The 21,825-nt window shown below is 49.6% G+C and overlaps 4 protein-coding genes across 6 annotated transcripts; 3 read left to right on the top strand and 1 right to left on the bottom strand.

Moving 5' to 3' along the window:
• Positions 1 to 1,099: 1,099 nt before the first annotated feature.
• FAS2 (3-oxoacyl-[acyl-carrier-protein] synthase) lies at positions 1,100 to 8,944 on the bottom strand. Of its 2 annotated transcripts, XM_058495027.1 has the most exons (4): positions 8,311 to 8,944; positions 6,532 to 8,280; positions 1,534 to 6,479; positions 1,100 to 1,484 (listed from the first exon to the last, which is right to left on the bottom strand). In XM_058495027.1, the coding sequence occupies exons 2-4, from the start codon at positions 7,046 to 7,048 to the stop codon at positions 1,374 to 1,376; spliced, it is 5,574 nt and encodes a 1,857-aa protein (XP_058355337.1). In that variant the 5' UTR covers positions 7,049 to 8,280; positions 8,311 to 8,944; the 3' UTR covers positions 1,100 to 1,373. The 2 variants fall into 2 exon arrangements, with proteins under 2 accessions (XP_058355337.1, XP_058355336.1); XM_058495026.1 differs by lacking the exon at positions 8,311 to 8,944 and having other exon boundaries at positions 1,100 to 6,479; positions 6,532 to 7,439.
• On the top strand, positions 8,945 to 15,857 carry FAS1 (beta subunit of fatty acid synthetase). Its single transcript, XM_058495025.1, has 2 exons — positions 8,945 to 14,532; positions 14,582 to 15,857. The coding sequence occupies exons 1-2, from the start codon at positions 9,345 to 9,347 to the stop codon at positions 15,679 to 15,681; spliced, it is 6,288 nt and encodes a 2,095-aa protein (XP_058355335.1). The 5' UTR covers positions 8,945 to 9,344; the 3' UTR covers positions 15,682 to 15,857.
• A 355-nt stretch (positions 15,858 to 16,212) lies between these two features.
• On the top strand, positions 16,213 to 18,990 carry FAEB-2 (Tannase and feruloyl esterase). Of its 2 annotated transcripts, XM_058495023.1 has the most exons (7): positions 16,213 to 17,214; positions 17,298 to 17,332; positions 17,416 to 18,043; positions 18,147 to 18,275; positions 18,331 to 18,468; positions 18,545 to 18,699; positions 18,769 to 18,990. In XM_058495023.1, exons 1-7 carry the CDS (start codon positions 16,794 to 16,796, stop codon positions 18,880 to 18,882), a joined length of 1,620 nt encoding a protein of 539 aa, XP_058355333.1. In that variant the 5' UTR covers positions 16,213 to 16,793; the 3' UTR covers positions 18,883 to 18,990. The 2 variants fall into 2 exon arrangements, with proteins under 2 accessions (XP_058355333.1, XP_058355334.1); XM_058495024.1 differs by having other exon boundaries at positions 18,545 to 18,775.
• A 306-nt stretch (positions 18,991 to 19,296) lies between these two features.
• Positions 19,297 to 21,819, top strand: ARP9 (Actin-like protein arp9 (SWI/SNF complex component arp9)). Its single transcript, XM_058495022.1, has 3 exons — positions 19,297 to 19,738; positions 19,797 to 21,477; positions 21,526 to 21,819. The coding sequence occupies exons 1-3, from the start codon at positions 19,450 to 19,452 to the stop codon at positions 21,539 to 21,541; spliced, it is 1,986 nt and encodes a 661-aa protein (XP_058355332.1). The 5' UTR covers positions 19,297 to 19,449; the 3' UTR covers positions 21,542 to 21,819.
• The last annotated feature ends 6 nt before the right edge of the window (positions 21,820 to 21,825 follow it).

Raw genomic sequence — 21,825 nt, 5'->3', positions numbered from 1 at the left:
GATACAAAGCCCTGAATGTCCATCAAATATGCAGCTGATACACACAGATGCCCCTCATGTAGCCTAGTGTTGCATGCAGGTACCCTTACCCTTTGATCTCGGCATGATTGTCTCGGAGGAAACACCTCTTCCTACCTTATCTATGTAGGCAATTAATATATCCTTATCCTCCCACTTTTCATATTATTCTTTATCTAACGGTCTGGTTGGCGGGAATGGGGGCAGAAGGTGGATGGAATTCTGTGAGATTGGAATTCATGCATGTGCTTGGATCTGAGATCGATGCAGGTTTTCCAATATCGATATTGACCCTGGTAGTATCGTACGAGATTGTCACTTTCCTTCTTTCTGTTCCTGCTCTTGAATGATGCAGCTGCCCAGCGTGTCGTACCTACTACCAAGTCTTCAATTTGGCAAACCCGTCGCCCATCCTGGAAGTTGGAACACATCTCTTCCATTCTCCTTTTCCCTCTTCCTTCTCTTTCTCTTTCCCATCCACCATTTCAACAACCCTCTGCCTTAGGGATAGCCCCTCGCCATGACCCCTTCCATTTCAAGCTTCGGGACCAATACACCACATAAAACTACTCGAAGCTGTTCATCTCGGTACCAGATTCAAACTCACACCCATCTCTGTCTACTTCTTGTGTACCCACAGTACCTACTTACTCGATCGGCTTTCACCTACCCCTCAATGTTCATCAATGGGTCCCTTACTCCACTGGTACCACAATCCACAGCTTGGTACCATGATGTCATCAGAGGAGACATTCAGAAGCTGGAGAGTACCGAGTGGTTGGTGCACAGGATAGTATTCTGGATGATTGAATGTCCAGAGTTAGTTTGTGTCTAGTTATTGGACCTGACTTCAACGCAGTTCAACGGTAGAGCAAAGCAATACGTTGAATGGGGTGAGGTGTATGGTAGATACTCCACAACCTGAAGTGAGCACTAGTGGGGTTCAGCTCAAATCGTCTCTTTCCTATCAAGGTAAGATACGTACTTCATCATACACGACACCGAACAGGACGGATAAGAAGAAGCCGGACGACCAAAAACTTACAAACAGCATGTGGCATGTGAAAGTACTGATAAAGAAGTCTAAACTTTATTCATACTATATACGAATGGACTATGAGAAGCCAAGCTCCGTGTTCTTTCTCTCGTCCTTCTCTCTCTTCCTTCCCATCTATCACGCTCAAACCATGCAAAAAAATCCCATGAACGAGCAAACAAACAAATAATTCACATTCATTGATTGATGAGCGTGTACAAAAGTCGAGGAACGCCCATTATTATCATCCCGCCATAGCAATCAAGCCAGAAAACAAACACCAAAATATACACGAAAGGCTAAGTCTGTCTGTCTGTCTTTAGAAAGAGGCGACGGCGATGGCAATAGCCTGGCTATCAGAGTGTGAGATGGAAATGCTGATTTCCTTAACACCAGCCTTCTTCGCTGCTGCAGCGGCACCACCATGAAGCTGAGGAATGTTAGTTGTGGTCAGAGTCGGTGATGTGGGAAGAACTTACAGTGACAATTGGAGCACCCTTCTCGTTGTTGATAATCTCAATCTCCTTCAACGGCGCACCAGCTCCCTTGCTTGCAACACCCAGAGATTTGAACACAGCCTCCTTGGCACTCCACTTGCCAGCAAAGGAGGACTGAGGACTTGGTGCCTTCAAGCAGTAAGATCGCTCAGCATCTGTGAAATTGCGCTCGAGGAATGTGTCGTTCTCAATGTTGATTGCTGAGATGTCTTCAACATCGACACCAACCTTGTTGCTGGCGGTTGCGGCACCTTTAGCCAAAGACTCGACCATTTGCTTGGTGGCCTCGTTCTTGGCCTTGTTGATTGTCTTTTTGGAAAAGCCAGGGGCGTAGGTCAGAGTCGACGTCTTCTTGTCCATTGATACACGTGCATCAGGGTTGAGGAAGACCTCTCCCTGCTGGTCATCGGTGTATGGAGAATGTGTCTTGGCCACGAAGATCGTGTTGGAGATCATTCCGTTGTGGAAGTATCTGTAGGTCTTCTTTTGTCTGGACTCAACCTTGGCACAGTAGGAAGCGTAGGTAGCTTCATCGAGAGTGGCGAACAGATATCTTGGATGAATACCAATCACTTGAGCACCCTTCTGACCGAAACCGAACGAAGTAACAGAGAAAGCCTTGATACCATCGGTCTGAATGCTTCGGTTGGGGTAGACGATGTAGTCAAATTGCTCCATGATTTGGTCAACGTTATCGGCATTCCTGTTGCCAGGAACCAAACCAGTATCGAGAACTTGCAAACATCCGTTCATCATCCAAGCACCGGCAGCACCCTTGGGATGACCTGTGAGGTACTTCTGGAAGATACCCAAAACAGCGTTACCCTTCTTTCTGCCGAGATGCTTCAATTGCTGGCAGATGACAGAGGACTCGTTCTTATCGTTAGCCACAGTCGAGGTACCGTGGAACGAAGCAACATCGAGATCGTCGATAGTAAGACCCCAGGTAGCAAGGGCACCACGAAGAGGAGCAATGGATGGATCCTTCTTCCAGAATGTGTTGCCGAGACTGTTCAAGACTTCACGCTCTTGACGAGCAGCTTCGCGCTCGATATGGTGTGCACGTTCTTGAGCATACTCAGACTCGTTGAACTCCTGGCCTTGAGCCTTCATAGCATCAATCTCTTCATGAAGATACTCGAGCTCTGATTCTTGCCATTGCTTGATGTTCTTCTTTCGGAGATCGATTTGACGGCGACGATACTTGATGTCAAGGAGTGGCGATGGGAACTTGCTGGGGTTCTCACGAGCGGTGGTGAGGACACCCTGTCCAGGAGCCGGAACGGATCGGCCAATCTTGTCAGTGGCGGTAGTGGTCAAACCAAGGATACCATAGATGGGAACACCCATATCAAGAGCAAGCTTAGCTGTCATGATGACTTGCATACCGCAACCTTGGGATTCCATGAAACCATTTCGGGTAGTGGTGGTAGGTCTGGACATCTCAGCTGGGGTACGGCCGTGGGCAATTTCGTCCACAGCATTGCTGGTGGCCTTCATGTTGGCGAATTCGTAGGATCCTTCCTCTTGGAAGTCATCAAAACCACCGACGAAGCAGACACGAGCCTTGCCCTCAACGATAGTCTCGTACCCGATGTCAACGGACTCGACAGCAGTAGCGCAAGCACCGACTGGGGTTTTGATAGGTCCAGTGGATGAGAGCAACAACATATTGACCCAAGCGCTCATGGTGTTGATGAAAGACTCCTGAAGAATGTCCTTCTGGAGCGGCTTGTCCAAGAATCGGTCCTTGTACATGCCTCTCAGAGCGTGGGTACCACCAATACCGGAACCAATACAGTTACCGACCTCGGAAATGTGAACATACTTGTAGAACTCGTATGGATCGGTAATACCAGATGCCAAAAGAGACTCGACAGTGCAGACAAGAACGAACAGAGTGACGGGGTCGACCTGAGAGATGATATCGTCGGGAATACCGTAGTGCTTAGCATCCCAACCAGTTGGGATTTGACCAGCAACCAGGCGGTCGAATTGCAGAGCCTTGGGGATCAGGAGTGTTGCTCCCTTTCTCATGCGCACAATGTACTCGCCAGATTCAGGGATCTCAAAGATCTCAGCCTTGTCTCCGTGCTCGCGCTGGAATTCCTCGGCTGTCTCCTTGGAGGTCTCAAATGGCTCTAGATCTTCTTGGATAACGACCTCTTGAAGGAGTTGCTTCTTGTTGGGATCGTAACCTTTGAAAAGCTCAGGCTCGATAAGACGAATACCAGAGTGCTCAAGGATGTGCTTCTCGTACTTGGCCTTGATGTCTTTGTCATCGACGGGCTCTCCAGACTTGGCATCCACCCAGCCGGCATATTGCTTGCCCTTGATTGGACCATTGTGGTTCTTGATGAGTCCCATAATCCATGCCATCTCAACACAACCCTCGAGGGAGAACTTTCCGTGAGCTTCCATCTCCCATCGGGTACGAGAGTTACCCCAAGGTCCAACTTCAGCGAAACCAGTGACGACAACGACCTTCTCAAGGTCAACCATACCCTTAAGGTTCTCGTTGAGCGGCTCGACCTCTTTCTCCCAGTCTGGAAGGCGAGGGAACTCGAATTTGATGTTGGCACGGGGCTCGATGGTGACCTTCTTGTAGAGAGCTTCGCTGTCTTCTCCGTTGACGATCTTGTTCTCAATGGCGGTTTCTTTGGTAACAGCTTGTCGGACCTCACTAGTCTCCATGATGTCCTTTCTGAGCTTCATCATCAGGTTCTGGAGATCTGGGATAAATTGGAGGCCACCGTTCAGATCAGCAAAGACTGGCTCAGATTGGCAAAGGTCAACAATTGATGGCGACATGAGGCCGAGCAAGTTGAAAGCCATCTCCTGTTGAGAGAAAGTGCGGACACCGTATGCCTCGACGCCCTCGGCAACAATGTTGTTTCCGGACATGAGACCAGTACCACGGGTCCATCCAATAACAGCACCGCAGATTGTGAGGAAGTTACCCCAGTTCTCGGAGTGCCATCTGTTGAACAAAGTCTCCAGTCCCAATTTGGATTCAGAGTACAGACCGTCGTTACCGAAGGTACCGTGGTTGGGTGACAGGGGCAAAACGACCTGAGCTGGTCGAGTTTCGAAGCCGCGCTCTGCCTTTTGCGTCTTAACAGCTCCAAGCATGCGGAGAAGGTTTGTCAACATGATGCGGTGAGCAAGCTCAGACTTTGAGTCAATGCTATCGATCTCACGACCATTCTCGGGAATAGCGGCGAATGGGACGATGAAGTCCAGATCCCATCCAAGACCCTTCTTGGTGTCGTAGATGTAATCGATCAAAGCCTCCACATCTTGCTTGCTTCCTTGGTTGAAAGGCACAACAATGAGTTGAGAGCCTCGAGAGCCAAAGCGAGAGTACATGGACTGATAGTACTCGGTAACCTCGCGAGAGAAACGGCTGGTAGTAACAACAACCTTTGCTCCTCCACTAATCAAGCCTTGCAAGACATCGGCACCGATAGAACCGGCACCAGCACCAGTCATCAGCACATTCTTTCCTTGGAAGGTAACACCATTCTTTGCAGCTGTCTCCAAGCCCTCGATGTAAAGACCTGTGAGCTTTTTGCTGTACTCCCATCCATGCTCATCCTTCCGCTTCAAATGTAAGAAGGGTATTGTCTCAACCTTGCCAGTCTTGGCATGAGGATTGCGAGCCTTCTTGACACCGTTTATCTTGCCGTTTCCGTTCTCTTTGGGGATGATTTGGCCTTCGCTCATGGCCAAGGATCGAATGACATCGCCATAGAGTGCCTTGATCTGGAGCTGAGATGATTTAGAGAGCTTGTGTTGTTGTTTGATGAGCTTGTAGATACGACTGAGATCGTTCTGAACCTTGGTACGGTTGCCATACTCAGAGATCTTGCCACCATCAGCCATCTCGCGAACGTAGTGCTCGAGCTTCCGTGCACTTGTTCGTGGGATTTCTGCATATGACAGGTTTCCGCGAGCATCAATCGTGGTATGAGGTCCAGTTGGAATACCGACATCCTTGTAGCAAGGAGCTGTGTCCAAAACTTCACGGCAGTTCTCGATGAGTTGCTGGCCGAGCTCCTTGGCGAGCTGGTATGTCTCGCCACGCTCTGTGGGGCAGTTATCAATGTGATACTGCATGAACTCCAAGAGTGTAGGATTTGATCGATTCATGATGCGAATGCACTGGCTGACAATTTCTCTGTCCACAGCCTTTAGACGGCCAAAGATAATGTCGTAAAACATGGTAAGGGCGTCTTGGCGAGCCCAATTCCAGGAAGAATCGTACACTCTTGCTTTGAGTGGTGTGAAAACTGGCTCAATACCGGCAGCGTAGAAATCACCATGCTCAACATTCCAAAGATCCAATTGTGCTTGGAGAGTTGCCTGTGATTGTTGGGAGCCAATGAAGGCCTTTTCTCCAGCGCGGAGGTCCATCTTGAGATATCTGGCGAAAAGCTCGAGTTGTTGTTTGAAAAGAGCTCTTTGGTCCTTGGTAAGGGCATCGATTGCGGCTGGGTCCATCATCATTCCGGCTCCCGCAGCGCCTGCATCTCCACCAGCAACTGGCGCAGAGAGACTGATGCCTGCATTGCCAGCGTATTTCTGGGAGACATCGTCAAGGAATGCCTTGGCATCATTCTCAGATCCCAGACGAGCTGCAGGCTCCATGGTGAGAGCTAGCAGTAGAACACCATCCTGTCTCCCGGATCCAAGACCCCATCTTGTTTCGAGGTATTTTCTGGCTGAAGTAATGTTGAAGCCACCGGGCATTTTCGAAGAGATCAATCGTGCAACGAGGGAGGACGATTGCTTTCCGAGCTGGCCATTGAATGTAGCCTGCATAGAGGCTCCTAACTCATCGAGAGGGGTATCTTCTGGTTTCTCGGGTGTAGAGCCGAATTCCTTGCCCAAGTCACCGAGAATCTCGTTTTGGAGGGTGGATTTACCTGTGGACATCAAATCAGCTTTTGCACGTCCCTTGAGGGCAGTGTTACTTACCACCAACCAAATCTTTGATTGCCTTGCTCAGAGGAATTTCCAGAAGAGGTTTCTTAAGCTTTTGAGCAATCAGTGCTCGCACAATATCCACTGCACCAACGGGAGCATCTGGAACTGAAGCTGCTGGTCCAGCACTGGGAGGAGGAGGAGCGGCTGCTGCGGGGGGTCCGCTTGACGAAGGAGCAGAAGCAGCAGGTGTAGACTGAGTAGCAACTGGCTCTGGCTCGTCTTCCACTGGATCGACATCGTAGTAGATTTCCTTCGCATCTTTGTTGTAGCAGAGAATTTGTCTCTGGACGGATTTCGCTGCATCGTAGGCTTCGTACTTGGACGCAATTGTCCTCTTTGCCATTACACCCAAAGTATCCGCCGGACCGATTTCCACAATGCGCTCAGTTGTCTTTTCTGCAAGAATCACATCTTGCGTCTCAATCCATCTCACGGGCGAGGCAAATTGATATGCCAGCAACTCCACAAGGAGCGTATGGGCGAGCTCCTGCTCGACTTCGGGACGCATGTTGCAGGATCGAACGTCCGCAGACGTATTGACGGGTAAAGAGGGGTATCAAAGAGTTCGATTTTAGAGACAGGTAGAGAAGTCGATTAGTTTGCCGTCGAGTAGGCAGTTGTAAGTTCAGTCTAATTTGAAGTTTCCGAGAAGCGACGGAACGCTGCTGGGACAATGCAAGGAAACAAGCAACGATGAATTACAACAGAGAAGGCGTATGGTGAGTGGTAGAAGGAGGTTTGGGAGGAGGGAGAATGTGAACAATTGATCCAACAAGACCAAATGTTTTGCGAGTATGGCAGGAGGGAGATGGGAGATGGTGCGGAGAAGTAGAGAGGAATCCAGCAGTGATGATCCTCAAGCTCACTCGGGTATGTCTGGCTGTTTGGCTGTTTGGCTGTTTGGCCTTGTTGAATCGAACATCTTTTGCTGGAGCTCCCAACGGGTTGTACTATCTAACCGTCCTTGGCCTAGGCGGCATCGACCCTGGTCCAAGAGCTGCAGGGCCGCACCCATTCCACAACCACCAGCAAGTAAGGTAGGTGCATCCACATCCACATCCACACCCACCCTGACGGTCCAGCGGCAGCGACGTAATATTCTGCCCTGCCTTCCCAACTTTTACTTCCGTGCTGTGCTTCTCTGCACCAGCCAGGCCTGCTGAGGGGCCGAATCCCGCATCAATCCGCATGTGCATAGGTACGCATCTCAGCAATCTGCAGGCACCTTCTTATCGCGAGAATGCTTCGGGCTGCTCTAGATACCACCGTTCTTCAGTGAGGAAGGGAGGGTTGGAATTTGGAATGTCTCGTTTCGCTTCGCTGACTCGACCCCTATCCAGGCTCCCAGTCCCAGGCTCCCAGGCCAAGGACGAGGGTCCCTCGTTAACTGTGACTGGGGTGCATAAACAGTCCCCAGTAAAAACATGCCACTCTCCTCAGTCCTCTCCACAGAATGGAGGCACGACACAACAACGTCCATGCCTAGGCGAGATGAAAAAAGTCGGTCAGCCTTTTGCAATCTCATCAGCCTCACCAAAGGACGAAAGGAACGGCCAGATGTTTGCACCGTGTGAACCCAATGCTTGATGCTATTGAGTACAAAATGAACACATCACGAGGTGGAATGTAATGGGTGTGTCTGCTACGTGTTGTCTCAGCAAGGTAAGACGGCAATGGAAGTATTGCCTTGTTGCTTGTGGCCGGAGAGAAGGCTGACGCTGATGATGTTTCTGTGATATTGTACTTCACAACTTCAAATTGCCTACCAATGTGAAATCAAAACTTGAATAGACATCGCTGTACACATCCGAGCGATAACTTCTACCTAGCAAGCATCCGTATCAGTGAAAACTCTGAAGCGAAGTAAACAGAGCAGACCTATTGTTGAACTTGCTCAGATGCTCGCTCCAGCTGCCCCTCCATCACTGCACTTGCAGCGTAAATTTACCTCGCTCTTCCCGGCCGTCAACCCTCAACCCCTCATGTCCCCAGCACATCTCTCCCTCTCCCCACGACTAGAGCCCAGCCAGACCCAAGTTGTGTCTTTCGTCACCTTCTGCCCTTCGTTGCGACTCTCGCTACCTTGCTTAGTACTACTACTTCCTGTACTGTACTGTACTCAGCGGTACTGTCCTCCCCCTCCTCTATCCAATCCAAATTGACCCGCTGTGTTCCGTAGCGCACTCCCTCACTCCTTAGCAAAGTGCCCTACCTCCCTACCTCCCTGCCTCCGTAGTGCTGCCATGCCGCCCATGCGACGGGGTGTGGCGTCCATGCAGCCATGACCCGGGATCTACGCCCAACAGGTTCAGAAGCGAGTTAGCGGGTCCGGCGCTGCGGGCTTTTTGGCGAGTTGAGTTTACGTTGAGGCCGATGGAGCTCAATTATTTCCAACGAGCAGAGCAGAGCAGGCAAGCTGCAAGGACGAACGGACACACCACTTCTTCTTCCGCTCACAGATATCGTCAATTGATCCCCCCTCCATACTTGCAGCAGCTCTTCTCCTCTGCTTCACTCAATCCTCCCTTCCTTCCATCTCTCTGCCACATCATACATAGAACGCTCTTTCCTTATTTACAGCGTTAGCACAGTACTATTTGTTGATCCGACATCTCTCCCTTCGCTGCTCCCCGGCAGCTTCAATTTCGTGTCCTTCCACTCCTGCTCTTTGCTGAGTTTCTGGAGATCATAGAATAGGTCAGTTCTGCATTGCGAGCAATCCCAGGTTCCTCCAAAATCTACAAGTACTGACTGCTGCAAACACAGACAGTACTGGAAATACCCCCCCTAAGTAATCTCCCACCATGTACGGAACCTCAACAGGCCCTCAAACGGGCGTGTCGACCCCACGATCCTCATCCTCCCTCCGCCCTCTCGTCCTCTCACACGGCTCTCTCGAGCATTCCTTCTTAATACCCACGAATCTCCATTTCCACGCCTCACAGATCAAGGAGCGTTTTCTCGCTTCCCTGCCCGCCCCAACAGACGAATTAGCGCAAGACGATGAGCCATCATCGGTAGCAGAACTCGTAGCTCGATACCTTGGATTTGTTGCGCAAGATGTTGACGAGGGGGAAGACGATGCGCAGGGCTCATACGAGGATGTTCTGAAGCTCGTCATCAACGAGTTCGAAAGAGCGTTCTTGCGAGGAAACGAAGTCCATGCTTTGGCCGCCACTCTTCCTGGAATCAATGCCAAGAAGCTCGAGGTTGTGCGAAGTTACTATGCCGCTCGTGCAGCCTCTGGACGAGCTATCAAGCCCCATGAATCAGCTCTTTCCCGCGCGGCTGATGAGACTGCTACCATTTACAGCATTTTCGGCGGTCAAGGGAACATCGAGGAGTACTTCGACGAGCTCCGCGAGCTCTACCAGACATACCCCTCATTTGTGGAGGAATTGATTGTTTCTGCGGCAGAGCTTCTGCAAACTTTGTCAAGAGATCCAAGAGCCGAGAAGCTATATTCAAAAGGTCTGGATGTTATGACCTGGCTCCACGACCCAGAGTCAACTCCAGACGTGGATTACATGGTGTCTGCACCTGTCAGTTTCCCTCTGATCGGTCTTGTTCAGCTCGCCCACTATGCAGTTACCTGCAAAGTTCTGGGTCTTACTCCAGGACAATTCCGTGAGAGAATTAGCGGAAGCACTGGTCACTCGCAAGGAATTGTGTTAGCCGCTGCAACAGCTGCCGCAGATTCATGGGAATCTTTTGACGAAATTGCCATCTCCTCATTGACCATTCTCTTCTGGATTGGATCCCGCAGTCAGCAAACCTACCCAAGAACTTCTTTGGCTCCATCTATTTTGCAAGACTCGATCGACAATGGCGAGGGTATGCCGACACCCATGTTGAGCATTCGAGATCTGTCACAAGCCCAAGTTCAACAGCACATTGATGCAACAAACCAATACCTTCCGGAAGATCGGCACATTTCCATCTCTCTGATAAATAGCGCTCGCAATATGGTTGTGACTGGACCACCGATTTCCCTTTACGGTCTGAATTTGCAGCTCCGAAAAGTCAAGGCGCCAACCGGCCTTGACCAGACCAGAATTCCGTTCACGGAGCGAAAGAGTCGATTTGTCAACAGATTCTTGCCTATCACATCTCCTTTCCACAGCAAGTATCTCGCCGAAGCCACCGCCCACATCGATGAGGATCTCAAGGATATACAGATTCTCAGTAAGTCGCTTGCAATCCCCGTGTTCAGTACCAATACTGGGAAGGATATTCGGGAAGAGGTCAGCGGCAATATTGTCCCGACTCTGACCCGAATGATCACCCATGATGCTGTCAACTGGGAGAAAGCTACTGTCTTCCCTGGCGCCACCCACATTCTCGACTTTGGCCCTGGTGGGATTTCTGGACTTGGTGTCTTGACCAGCCGCAACAAGGACGGAACTGGTGTCCGCGTCATCCTGGTCGGCTCTATCGATGGCACCGTCCCAGAAGTTGGCTACAAGCCTGAGCTCTTCGATCGTGACGAAGAACATGCTGTGAAGTACAATGTGGATTGGGTTAAAGAGCACGGTCCACGCCTGATCAAGACCTCCACCGGAGAGACCTATGTTGATACCAAAATGAGTCGACTTTTAGGTGTTCCTCCTGTCATGGTTGCCGGTATGACCCCATGTACCGTACCCTGGGACTTTGTTGCAGCAACCATGAACGCTGGTTACCAGATCGAACTGGCTGGAGGCGGTTACTACAATGCTAAGACTATGACCGAGGCGTTGAAGAAGATTGAAAAAGATATTCCTGCAGGGCGGGGTATTACAATCAACTTGATCTACATCAACCCCCGCGCCATGCAATGGCAAATTCCTCTTGTTGCTCAGCTCCGTGCCGAAGGTGTGCCGATCGAAGGTTTGACCATTGGGGCTGGTGTTCCCTCCATCGAAGTCGCCACTGAGTACATCGAAACCCTTGGATTGAAGCATATTGCATTCAAGCCCGGATCTGGCGAGGCTATCCAGGCTGTCATTAACATTGCCAAGGCAAACCCAACCTTCCCAGTTATCTTGCAATGGACTGGTGGACGTGGTGGCGGACATCACTCTTTCGAGGATTTCCATCAGCCAATTCTTCAGATGTACGGCCGAATCAGAAGATGTGACAACATCATTCTTGTTGCAGGTAGTGGTTTCGGTGGTTCCGAAGACACTTACCCATACCTTACTGGTGCTTGGTCAGGCAAGTACGGATATCCACCAATGCCTTTCGATGGTTGTCTTTTTGGCAGTCGAATGATGACTGCTAAAGAGGCACACACCAGCAAGAATGCCAAGAAGGCCATCACTGAAGCGGAAGGTCTTGATGATGCACAGTGGGAGAAGACATATAAAGGCCCGGCTGGTGGTGTTATCACTGTCAGGTCTGAGATGGGTGAGCCAATTCATAAGCTGGCCACTCGTGGTGTCAAGTTCTGGGCCGAGATGGATGCCAAGATTTTCTCCCTGCCAAAGGAAAAGCGTGTTCCCGAGTTGAAGAAGAACCGTGACTACATCATTAAGAAGCTCAATGATGATTTCCAAAAGGTCTGGTTTGGTCGTAACAAGAATGGCGAGACCGTGGATCTCGAGGACATGACCTACGGAGAAGTCGTTCGTCGAATGGTGGACTTGATGTATGTTCAACACGAGTCTCGCTGGATCGACAAGTCCTACGAAAAGCTCACGGGGGATTTCATTCGCCGTGTCGAGGAACGTTTCACTCTCGGTGGAGGAAAGCCTTCTTTACTTCAGAACTACTCCGAGCTGGACAACCCATACCCAACTGTCAAGAGGATTCTCGCAGCTTACCCAGAGTGTGAGACCCAATTGATCAACGCCCAGGACGTGCAGCACTTCCTGCTCCTCTGCCAACGCCGCGGCCAGAAGCCAACTACTTTCGTGCCATCTCTCGATGAGAACTTTGAGTTCTTTTTCAAGAAAGATTCACTGTGGCAATCCGAGGATCTTGAAGCTGTCATCGACCAAGACGTCGGCCGAACTTGTATTCTGCAGGGTCCAACTGCCGTCAAGTATTCGAAGATCGTAGATGAGCCCATCAAACAGATCTTAGACGGCATCCACCATGACCATATCAAGGGTCTCACACAAGAGATCTATGATGGCGACGAATCCAACATTCCTGTCACTGAATATTTCGGCGGGAAGCTCATTGATGCTGAGCCAGAACTTGATGTCGAGGGCCTCACGATCTCACAAGATGCCTCCAAAACAACGTACCGACTTTCATCGGCACCAAGCGCCACCCTTCCATCTCTCGACTCATGGTTGACTCTTCTCGCTGGCAACAAGCGATCATGGCGTTACGCTCTGTTCGCTTCAGAGGTCTTTGTTCAAGGCAAGAAGTTCCAAACGAACCCAATGAAGAGAATCTTTGCTCCTGTCCGTGGCCTCTTTGTCGAGATTACCAACCCTGACGAGCCTTCGAAGACTGTCATCACAGTCAAGGAACAACCCAGACCAAACCACTACGTCGAGGTAATCAATGCTAAGCTTACTGGCAAGAATGAGATTTTGGTCAACATGATCAAGGATACCACCGCTGTTGGCAAACCCGTTTCTCTGCCTCTCAAATTCACATACCATCCCGAGGCGGGATACGCACCAATTCGTGAGGTCATGGAGGGTCGCAACGATCGTATCAAGGAGTTCTACTGGCGTGCATGGTTCGGTAACGAGACTCTTGACCTCGATGCACCAGTCACGGGAACCTTCAACGGTGGAAAGGCCAAGATCACCAGCGAGGCGATCAATGACTTTGTTCACGCTGTCGGTAACACCGGTGAGGCTTTCGTTGATCGCCCCGGTAAGGAAGTTCTCGCTCCCATGGACTTCGCCATCGTCGTTGGCTGGAAGGCTATTACTAAGCCAATCTTCCCCAGAACCATCGACGGTGACCTTCTTAAACTCGTGCATCTCTCTAATGGCTTCCGCATGTTGCCTGGTGCCGAGCCTTTGAAGAAGAACGATCAGGTGGAGACCACTGCTCGCATTAATGCTGTCATTAACCAAGCTTCTGGCAAGATGGTCGAAGTGTGCGGAACAATTACCCGAGACGGACACCCAGTCATGGAGGTTACCTCACAGTTCTTGTACCGCGGAGCATACACCGACTTCGAGAACACCTTCCAACGTAAGACTGAGACGCCAATGCAAATCCACCTTGCCACCACCAAGGATGTCGCGGTTCTCAGATCCAAGGAATGGTTCAGTCTTGATGAGCCGGATCAGGAACTCCTCGGCCAGACCTTGACCTTCCGTCTTCAGAGTCTGATCAGATTCAAGAACGAGTCCGTTTACAGCAGTGTTGAAACCAGAGGTCAAGTGCTGCTTGAGCTGCCAACAAAGGAGATCATTCAAGTTGCCAGTGTCGAGTACCAAGCTGGTGTCTCTCACGGTAACCCGGTTATCGACTACCTGGAGAGACATGGTTCTTCTATTGAACAGCCAGTCAACTTCGAGAACGCTATACCCCTCAGTGGCAAGACTCCACTTCTTCTCAGGGCTCCGGCATCGAATGAGACATATGCTCGTGTCTCCGGCGACTACAACCCTATCCACGTTTCCCGGGTCTTCTCAAGCTATGCAAGCCTGCCAGGAACTATTACACACGGCATGTACTCTAGCGCTGCTGTTCGCAGTCTGGTTGAAACCTGGGCTGCTGAAAACAACGTTGGTCGTGTTCGCAGTTTCCATGCTTCTCTTACTGGCATGGTCCTTCCTAATGATGACATCGAGGTCAAGCTTCAGCACGTCGGTATGGTTGCTGGTCGCAAGATCATCAAGGTCGAGGCGAGCAACAAGGAGACTGAGGACAAGGTCTTGTTGGGTGAGGCTGAGGTTGAGCAACCAGTTTCGGCATACGTCTTCACAGGACAAGGTTCTCAAGAGCAGGGTATGGGTATGGAGCTTTATGCCAGCAGCCCTGTGGCGAAGGAGGTATGGGACAGAGCCGACAAACATTTCTTGGACAACTATGGTAAGTACATCCAAGTATTCTCCAAATACCATTTATTGACATTACCTAGGTTTTGCAATCACAAACATTGTCAAGAACAACCCCAAGGAGCTTACCATCTACTTTGGGGGACCTCGTGGTAAGGCGATTCGCCAGAACTACATGTCTATGACATTCGAGACTGTTGGCTCGGATGGATCCACCAAATCCGAGAAGATTTTCAAGGAGATTGATGAGAGCACCACCTCCTACACCTACCGATCACCAACCGGTCTCTTGTCTGCTACTCAATTCACTCAGCCTGCCTTGACTCTCATGGAAAAGGCAAGTTTCGAAGACATGCGCTCCAAGGGTCTCGTTCAGAGAGACAGTAGCTTCGCAGGTCATTCTCTCGGAGAGTACTCTGCTCTTGCTGCTCTGGCTGATGTCATGCCCATTGAGAGTTTGGTCTCCGTTGTCTTCTACAGAGGTCTTACCATGCAAGTTGCTGTCGAGCGTGACGAGACTGGGCGTTCCAACTACTCCATGTGTGCTGTCAACCCAAGCAGAATTTCGAAGACCTTCAACGAGCAGGCTCTTCAATACGTTGTTGAGAACATTGCCGAAGAAACCGGATGGCTTTTGGAGATTGTCAACTACAACATCGCCAACATGCAATACGTTTGTGCTGGTGATCTACGTGCTCTCGACACTCTCACAGGTGTCACAAACTATCTGAAGGCACAGAAGATCGACATTCAACAATTGATGCAAACCTTGTCTCTTGAGGATGTCAAGGCTCACCTCGTGGAGATCATCCAAGGTTGTGCCAAGCAGACCGAGGAGAAGCCTAAGCCTCTCGATCTTCAAAGAGGCTTCGCTACCATCCCCCTCAAGGGTATCGATGTGCCTTTCCACTCGACATTCTTGCGCTCAGGTGTCAAGCCTTTCAGATCCTTCTTGCTCAAGAAGATCAACAAGACCACAATCGATCCCAGCAAGTTGATTGGAAAATACATTCCCAACGTCACTGCCCGACCATTCGAGCTTACCAAGGAGTACTTCGAGGATGTCTACAGACTGACAAACTCACCAAAGATTGGTGCCATCTTAGCCAACTGGGAGAAGTATGAGGAGCCACACACAAACGGAGTGAATGGCACGAGTGCCACTGCTGTAAACGGCGCATAGTTGGTGGCTGATGGATGAAAAATGGATGACGTAGATGTTCAGATGGTACGGCGTTTGGGGACTTTGTAGAGATGCATGATTTGTTTGCTTTGCGGTGGATTCCAAGTAGCGTTTTCTAGTTTTGTAGAGGTTTAATGGCGAGTACGCTTTATAGTTCTAGCTGTATATTGAAAGAATATTTCTTATAGAAAGGATCTCTCGTGAGTACCTGTGCCTCGTTCCTGAATTCATGAAATTAAAGTCTCAGAATAAGGAAGGAGGTAGATTTGATCTCTGTCCACGCAAGGTATATTTGGGAAAGTGGAAATCCGAGCTCGATTCCGAACCAATCCGAAAGTCACAGGCGAGGAGAGTGCAGAGAAATAGTCGAAAACTGAGGGGGAAGAGGAAACGAAAGTCAAATCTAGAGTCCAGCGAGCTTTGCTAGGCGCATCTTTAGTTAGCGTTCATCCCACTGATGAGATCTCAATGCGTCACCATCTGCCGAGTCACGACAACATTCAGGGATTCCCCGCCTCCACCTCCACTTCCACCACAGTGTCGCTCCGTGCCTGGTTCGCTTGCTAGCTAGTAGAGGGAACTTCAAGCCGATCTCATGCGTACGCTTGGGTTGTTGCTGGAGGAAATGGACCGGTGCATGCATAAGTGAACGGCCATTGGGATCTTTTAGGTTCAATTCCGGTCCGAGTTTTTTGACTTCTGGGGAGATCTGGCTAGGGGAGACGGGATGGATTGGACGAGGACGAGAGTGCATGAGGGGTATGAGCGGCTGTTGAGGTCGGATGGATGATCTTGGATGTTCACCATGGGCACAGATAGTAAGTATGGACGGAGGAGCAACCGCTAGCATCTTAGAATATTAGGTGGTGGGTCTTGGGGTAATGTTTCTGCCGTTCTTATATTTCTCTTGCTTTCCTTTTCTGGTTTGTTCTTGGAATTGATCACTTGCTTAATTGTCAGTCTACCTGTCTGTCATTCTTCTGGCTCGAGCGTCGTACACACAGGACTGTGACACTTAATGGGCATCTAAAGAGCTCTTTGAATCGTTCTTAATTCCTGAAGCGAAGAGTCAAAATCACATATTGTTAAAGCAATCTTCCTTTGCAGACAATATGCCCAACTCAACTTCTTTCTTACTTGCGCCGTTCTTGGGCTTCTTCACCCTCGCAAATGCCCACTACCCCTCAGGAAACCTCACCGACCCATCCGGATCCTGCCTTTCCCTCAGCACCGTCTCCCTCCCGAACACAACCATAAACTTCGTCAATTACCTGCCCGCTGGTACAAACATCACGTTCTCGCAAGACTACGATCTTGCATCATGCGGCTATGTAAGTCAAGTCATAAGCGTGGACTTATGTCGTGTGGCGATGGAGGTCAAGACTAGTGAGAGCAGTGCGATCACGCTGGAGGCATGGTTGCCTGGTGAGGAGTGGACTGGACGCTTTTTGAGTACGGGGAATGGAGGAGTTAGTGGGTGTATTCAGTATAATGATATGGCGTATACTAGTGGTTTGGGGTTTGCTACTGTTGGTAAGTCGTCTTTGATATTATCATGGGATCCCTGAAGTTTTGGAGAAGTTTTGAAGATTTCAGAGCTGACGGATTGGATGTAGGAGCTAATAATGGGCATAATGGGACGAGAGGTCTGGTAAGTACATCATGAGACCTTTACCTCATGCCCTTGAAATTTTGGATCTGGAAGATAGAAGCAGTACTTACTTGAACCCACAGGCTTTCGCAAATAATTCGGACGTGGTTCATGATTTCGCCTCACGTAGTATGCATACAGGCGTCGTGATTGGCAAGCAGATCACAGAAAAGTACTACGGTAGCGCCCATAAGAAGTCGTACTACCTAGGCTGCTCGACTGGTGGTCGCCAGGGATTCAAAGCTGTGCAATCTTACCCAGAGGACTTCGATGGCGTTGTAGCTGGTGCTCCTGCTCTCAACTTCCCAAACCTGTCAAGTTGGAGCGCCTTGTTCTACACGCTTTTCGGTAATTCTACTGATGCTTCGTTCATCACTGTTGCCCAATGGTCAGCACTCGTACATCAAGAAGTATTGAACCAGTGCGATGGCATTGACGGTGTTTTGGATGGCATTATTGAAGATCCAGAATTGTGTCGGTTTAGACCAGAAGCTCTACTTTGTGCACCTGGAACAGCGGCCAATTCAACCACTTGCTTGAGAAAGGAACAGGTTGAAGCTGTGAGGAAGGTGTTCACGGACTATTATGGTGTGGATGGGAACTTGATATATCCCAGAATGCAGCCGGGGAGTGAGGTTGCTGCCAGTCGGGCTTACTATACCGCGGGTCCATTCCCGTATTCGACTGATTGGTATCGCTATGTGGTCTATAGTAGGTTTTTACTTTACTCTATTCCCGTAACTAACTGTTGTACTTCTGCTCTGGGTTGAGTAATTTAGCATTCTTGGACGAGTGATGAACTGACGGAAAACAGATGACTCGAACTGGGACCCAGCAAGGTACACCATCGATGATGCAAAAGTAGCGAATGATCAGAACCCATTCGACATTGCTACTTGGCACGGCGATATTTCCGCTTTTCAGAAATGCGGTGGCAAGCTTCGTATGTCCAAAGATCTTGAGCATGACTTAAGTACCAGAAGCTGACACCCAAAAAGTGCATTACCACGGCCAAATGGACGCCATTATTACGTCTGAGAATAGCCCTGTGTATTACAACCTTGTCTCAAGGACGATGGGTTTGAAATCTTCGCAGCTGGATGAATTTTATCGATTTTTTAGAGTCTCTGGAATGGGTGGGTGAAATTCTTCCGCTGCTCTCCCGAATATTGGAGATCAGTGTCGTTTTGCTGCGACGTTGACATTGAACAGGACATTGTGCTGGTGGCGATGGAGCTTTCATGATCGGGAACCGTCTGGAATCAGTCACCTCTACTGATCCCCAAGATAACGTATTGATGCGTATGGTTGATTGGGTTGAGAATGGAAATGCACCGGAGACGATCACTGGAATAAAATATGTCAATGTAAGTTTTGTCTTCTTCGTTGACTTAAAGTTCGAAGCTGGGGCAAGGTCAATTGCTGACTGCAAATAGAATGACAAAGCTCAAGGTATAGATATTGTGAGAAACCATTGCAAGTACCCAAAGAGGAATATCTGTGTAGATCCAGCGAACTACAAGAATCCGGAGGCTTGGAAGTGTGTTTGAAACTGCCGCTTGCTGAGTACCAGCACATCTTGCACAGAAACATCTTGCACATAAAAAATCACAGACGTGGAATTTGAATAGAGCGGTAGCTTAGAATAAACAAGTCTCAAATGTTCAACTTGCAACAAAACTCATGATCGAGGATGAAGAACGTGCCAGCTGACATTGTTGACATAAAACCTCAAGCTCGCTTAAAGAAGCTCCCAGGGGTAAGTGCCAGATTTTGCCCCGAGAAGCTGTCGGAACCTTTTTATCCCCTCAGATAAGTCTCATAGTATCCATCTGGGCAGGTATGTTATAAACCATGATTATGTTCCCATGGAGGATAAGGATATGCACATGTCACATATCACATGATCTGAAATGGCTGACTAAGGCTTGCCAAGCCGCAAGGCATCGCGTCTCAATGGAAACCGCGACTTCAACGAGCTGGTCGAAAGCCGCAGGTAACTTTTGGGCCTCCCACCTACACAACCTCGACCCTCGAAATTGGCACGCATTGTCAAATCCGCAGTCGCTTAACGAAAACAAATCAGCTGCCCATTGACTTAAGCCCCATTCGCCAAAATGCCACCATTCAAAGACGACCACATCCTCATTATTGCGCCTGGTTCACAAACAACCCTCGCGCAACTGGGCCTACCAGAATCATTTACACCTGCCTCGCATAGATTCAGGACTCGGGTATTCCTTGCGCCAGATGGAAAGAGTTACGAGCCACATAAAATCCAGTCTAGAAAGAAGGAGCCGGTGATCCATGGAGATGTTGCGATGGGAGGAGCTGGTGAGGGAGAAGAGGAGGAAGAATTGGTGGAGCTGCCAGAGGACGAAGAGGGTGCTATTTGGCCACTGAAAGGTAAGTCTTCAATTGGAATCTTAGACTGGAACCATGAATGAGCGCTAATGGTCTGCAGAGGGTCGGATTGATGATATGCCTGCCTTCTTCGCCCTCCTGGAACACATCCGAGCTACTTTTAATGCCCCTCTGCACACGCCAGTCATGTTGATTGCGCAACCCTGTTGGACGGCGAAGAACCACGAGGATCTCACCCAATTCATTTTCGAGAAGTTCAAAACCCCAGCGTTGTGTATTATGGACAGCGCATTGGCAACTTCATACGCATTTGGAATCCCAGCCGCAACAGTCATCGATGTAGGCTTCGAAAAAGTGGATGTTACTGCTATTACCGACTTTCAGATCTCGGGGAGAAGCACAGTTCATGAATCTGGAGGGGAGGCAATGACACGGAGGCTGATGGAGTTGTTGAAGTCAAAAGATTTCACCAGAGATATGGCGGAGCAGTTGAAGAAGAGCATGATTTGCGAGATTCTCTCCCCTGGAACGCCATTACCTGGGACGGAGGCGGCGGATGTCCCCGTTGAAGGTGACAGCAATCCAGCAGCTGCAGCGACCACTGGTGCATCTTCATCTGGTCCAGACGTGAGGATCACTGACCCACCTCGAGTTCCTCTTTTGGAGGAGGCGGATGAGGAATATGGACTTGATGACAAGCCTATCGAAGATGACGGAGTATTAGACATTGCGACTATCGTTACGAGTGGGAAAACACAAGATTTCTTAGCGAAGAAAGAAAAGGAGAAAGCAGAAAGGGCAGCTGCCCGTAAAGCAGACCGTGAAGCAGCAAAAGAAGCGGCTGCTGCAGCTGCTGCGAGACCCTTGCGATTACCTAATTCCAAGCGTCCGCGGGCTACCTTCCACTACGAGGAGGTTGTTCGGGATGCGCCAAACGCGAAGAGGCAAAAGACGCCTGAAGCAGCAGCTGCTGTTGAAGAGCCAGTGTCTGCTGTCGACCCCAAGCCAGATGACGTGAATCCACCTGTGGATGGTGCACCAGCTTCAGTTGAGGATGAGGCAACTCGACGAGAAAATACCAAAGCTATTCGCAAAGAGGAGAAGCGAAAAGCTCTAGAGGACAAGGATCCCAGCATTCTTCGGAGGGACATTGAGATTGGGACCGAGCGTTTCCAAGCTGCAAGCGAGGGCTTCCTTGACGCTATCGCGGATGCAGTCTACAGAACGGTCCTTTCAGTCAACGAAATTGCAAAAAGACAAGAAGCATGGGATGCGTTAGTCATTTGTGGCCAAGGATCGAAAGTTCGGGGATTCAAGGATGCCCTGATCACGACTCTCAACAATCGATATCTGGTATCTCCCAGTTCCGCAACAATGTTTATGAGCGAACTTCCTTCAAATCTCGCAACTCCAAGCGGCACAGGATCCATGACTCCTACGGCATCATTCGCTGGAACCCCACATGCTCCTCCCACAGCAAGTGCCGTCAATCCTCTTCTTCTCGCTGCCACTACAGCCTCCCACCAGGCTCTCAATCCCAACCTCTCCTCCGCGTCCTTTGGTGGTCAGCAAACCCACTCCTCGCACTCGCAATCACCAACCAGTATCAAGGTCGCTGGCCCTCCTACATATTTCCCGGAGTGGAAGTCGTTCGACGAGGCGGTGTTCCTTGGTGCTCAGGTTGCTGCTAAGGTCATCTTTGTAGTGGATCAAGGGGCGTCCAAGGGCTTTCTTTCTAGAGTCGAGTTTAACGAGGAAGGACCTACTGCAATTCATCAAGTGTAAGTTCGCTGAGGCTTCTACATGACATGATTACTAATTCATCATAGTGGATTGCTATACTAAGGATCTAATTGGGCGGCGTTTGCTTGGTCTGGATGTAGGATAGGGTTATCGCTAGACAGGTGTTACAGGATTAAAGAAGTATACCCTTCTTAAAAAGTTAATATCCTTTCTACTAGCTTTTGCATGACTTGGGGAAATGAGAGATTGTACATTGGCAGTGGCTGCTGATGTACAATGACAGATTTCATGACAAGCGAGACGTCTGCTGCATTTTGTAATGTCGCGGGTATGTATTTTGTTTCTTTGTTGACTTTTTCTTACCATGTGATCTGCTTGGAGTTTGA

The sequence above is a fragment of the Cadophora gregata genome (assembly GCF_030347475.1).
Source record: "Cadophora gregata isolate MNR1 chromosome Unknown scaffold_10, whole genome shotgun sequence".
In the NCBI taxonomy this organism is placed as follows: domain Eukaryota; kingdom Fungi; phylum Ascomycota; class Leotiomycetes; order Helotiales; family Ploettnerulaceae; genus Cadophora; species Cadophora gregata.
Note: the sequence above shows the minus strand (reverse complement) of the source record. Positions and strands in the feature narration are given on the sequence as shown.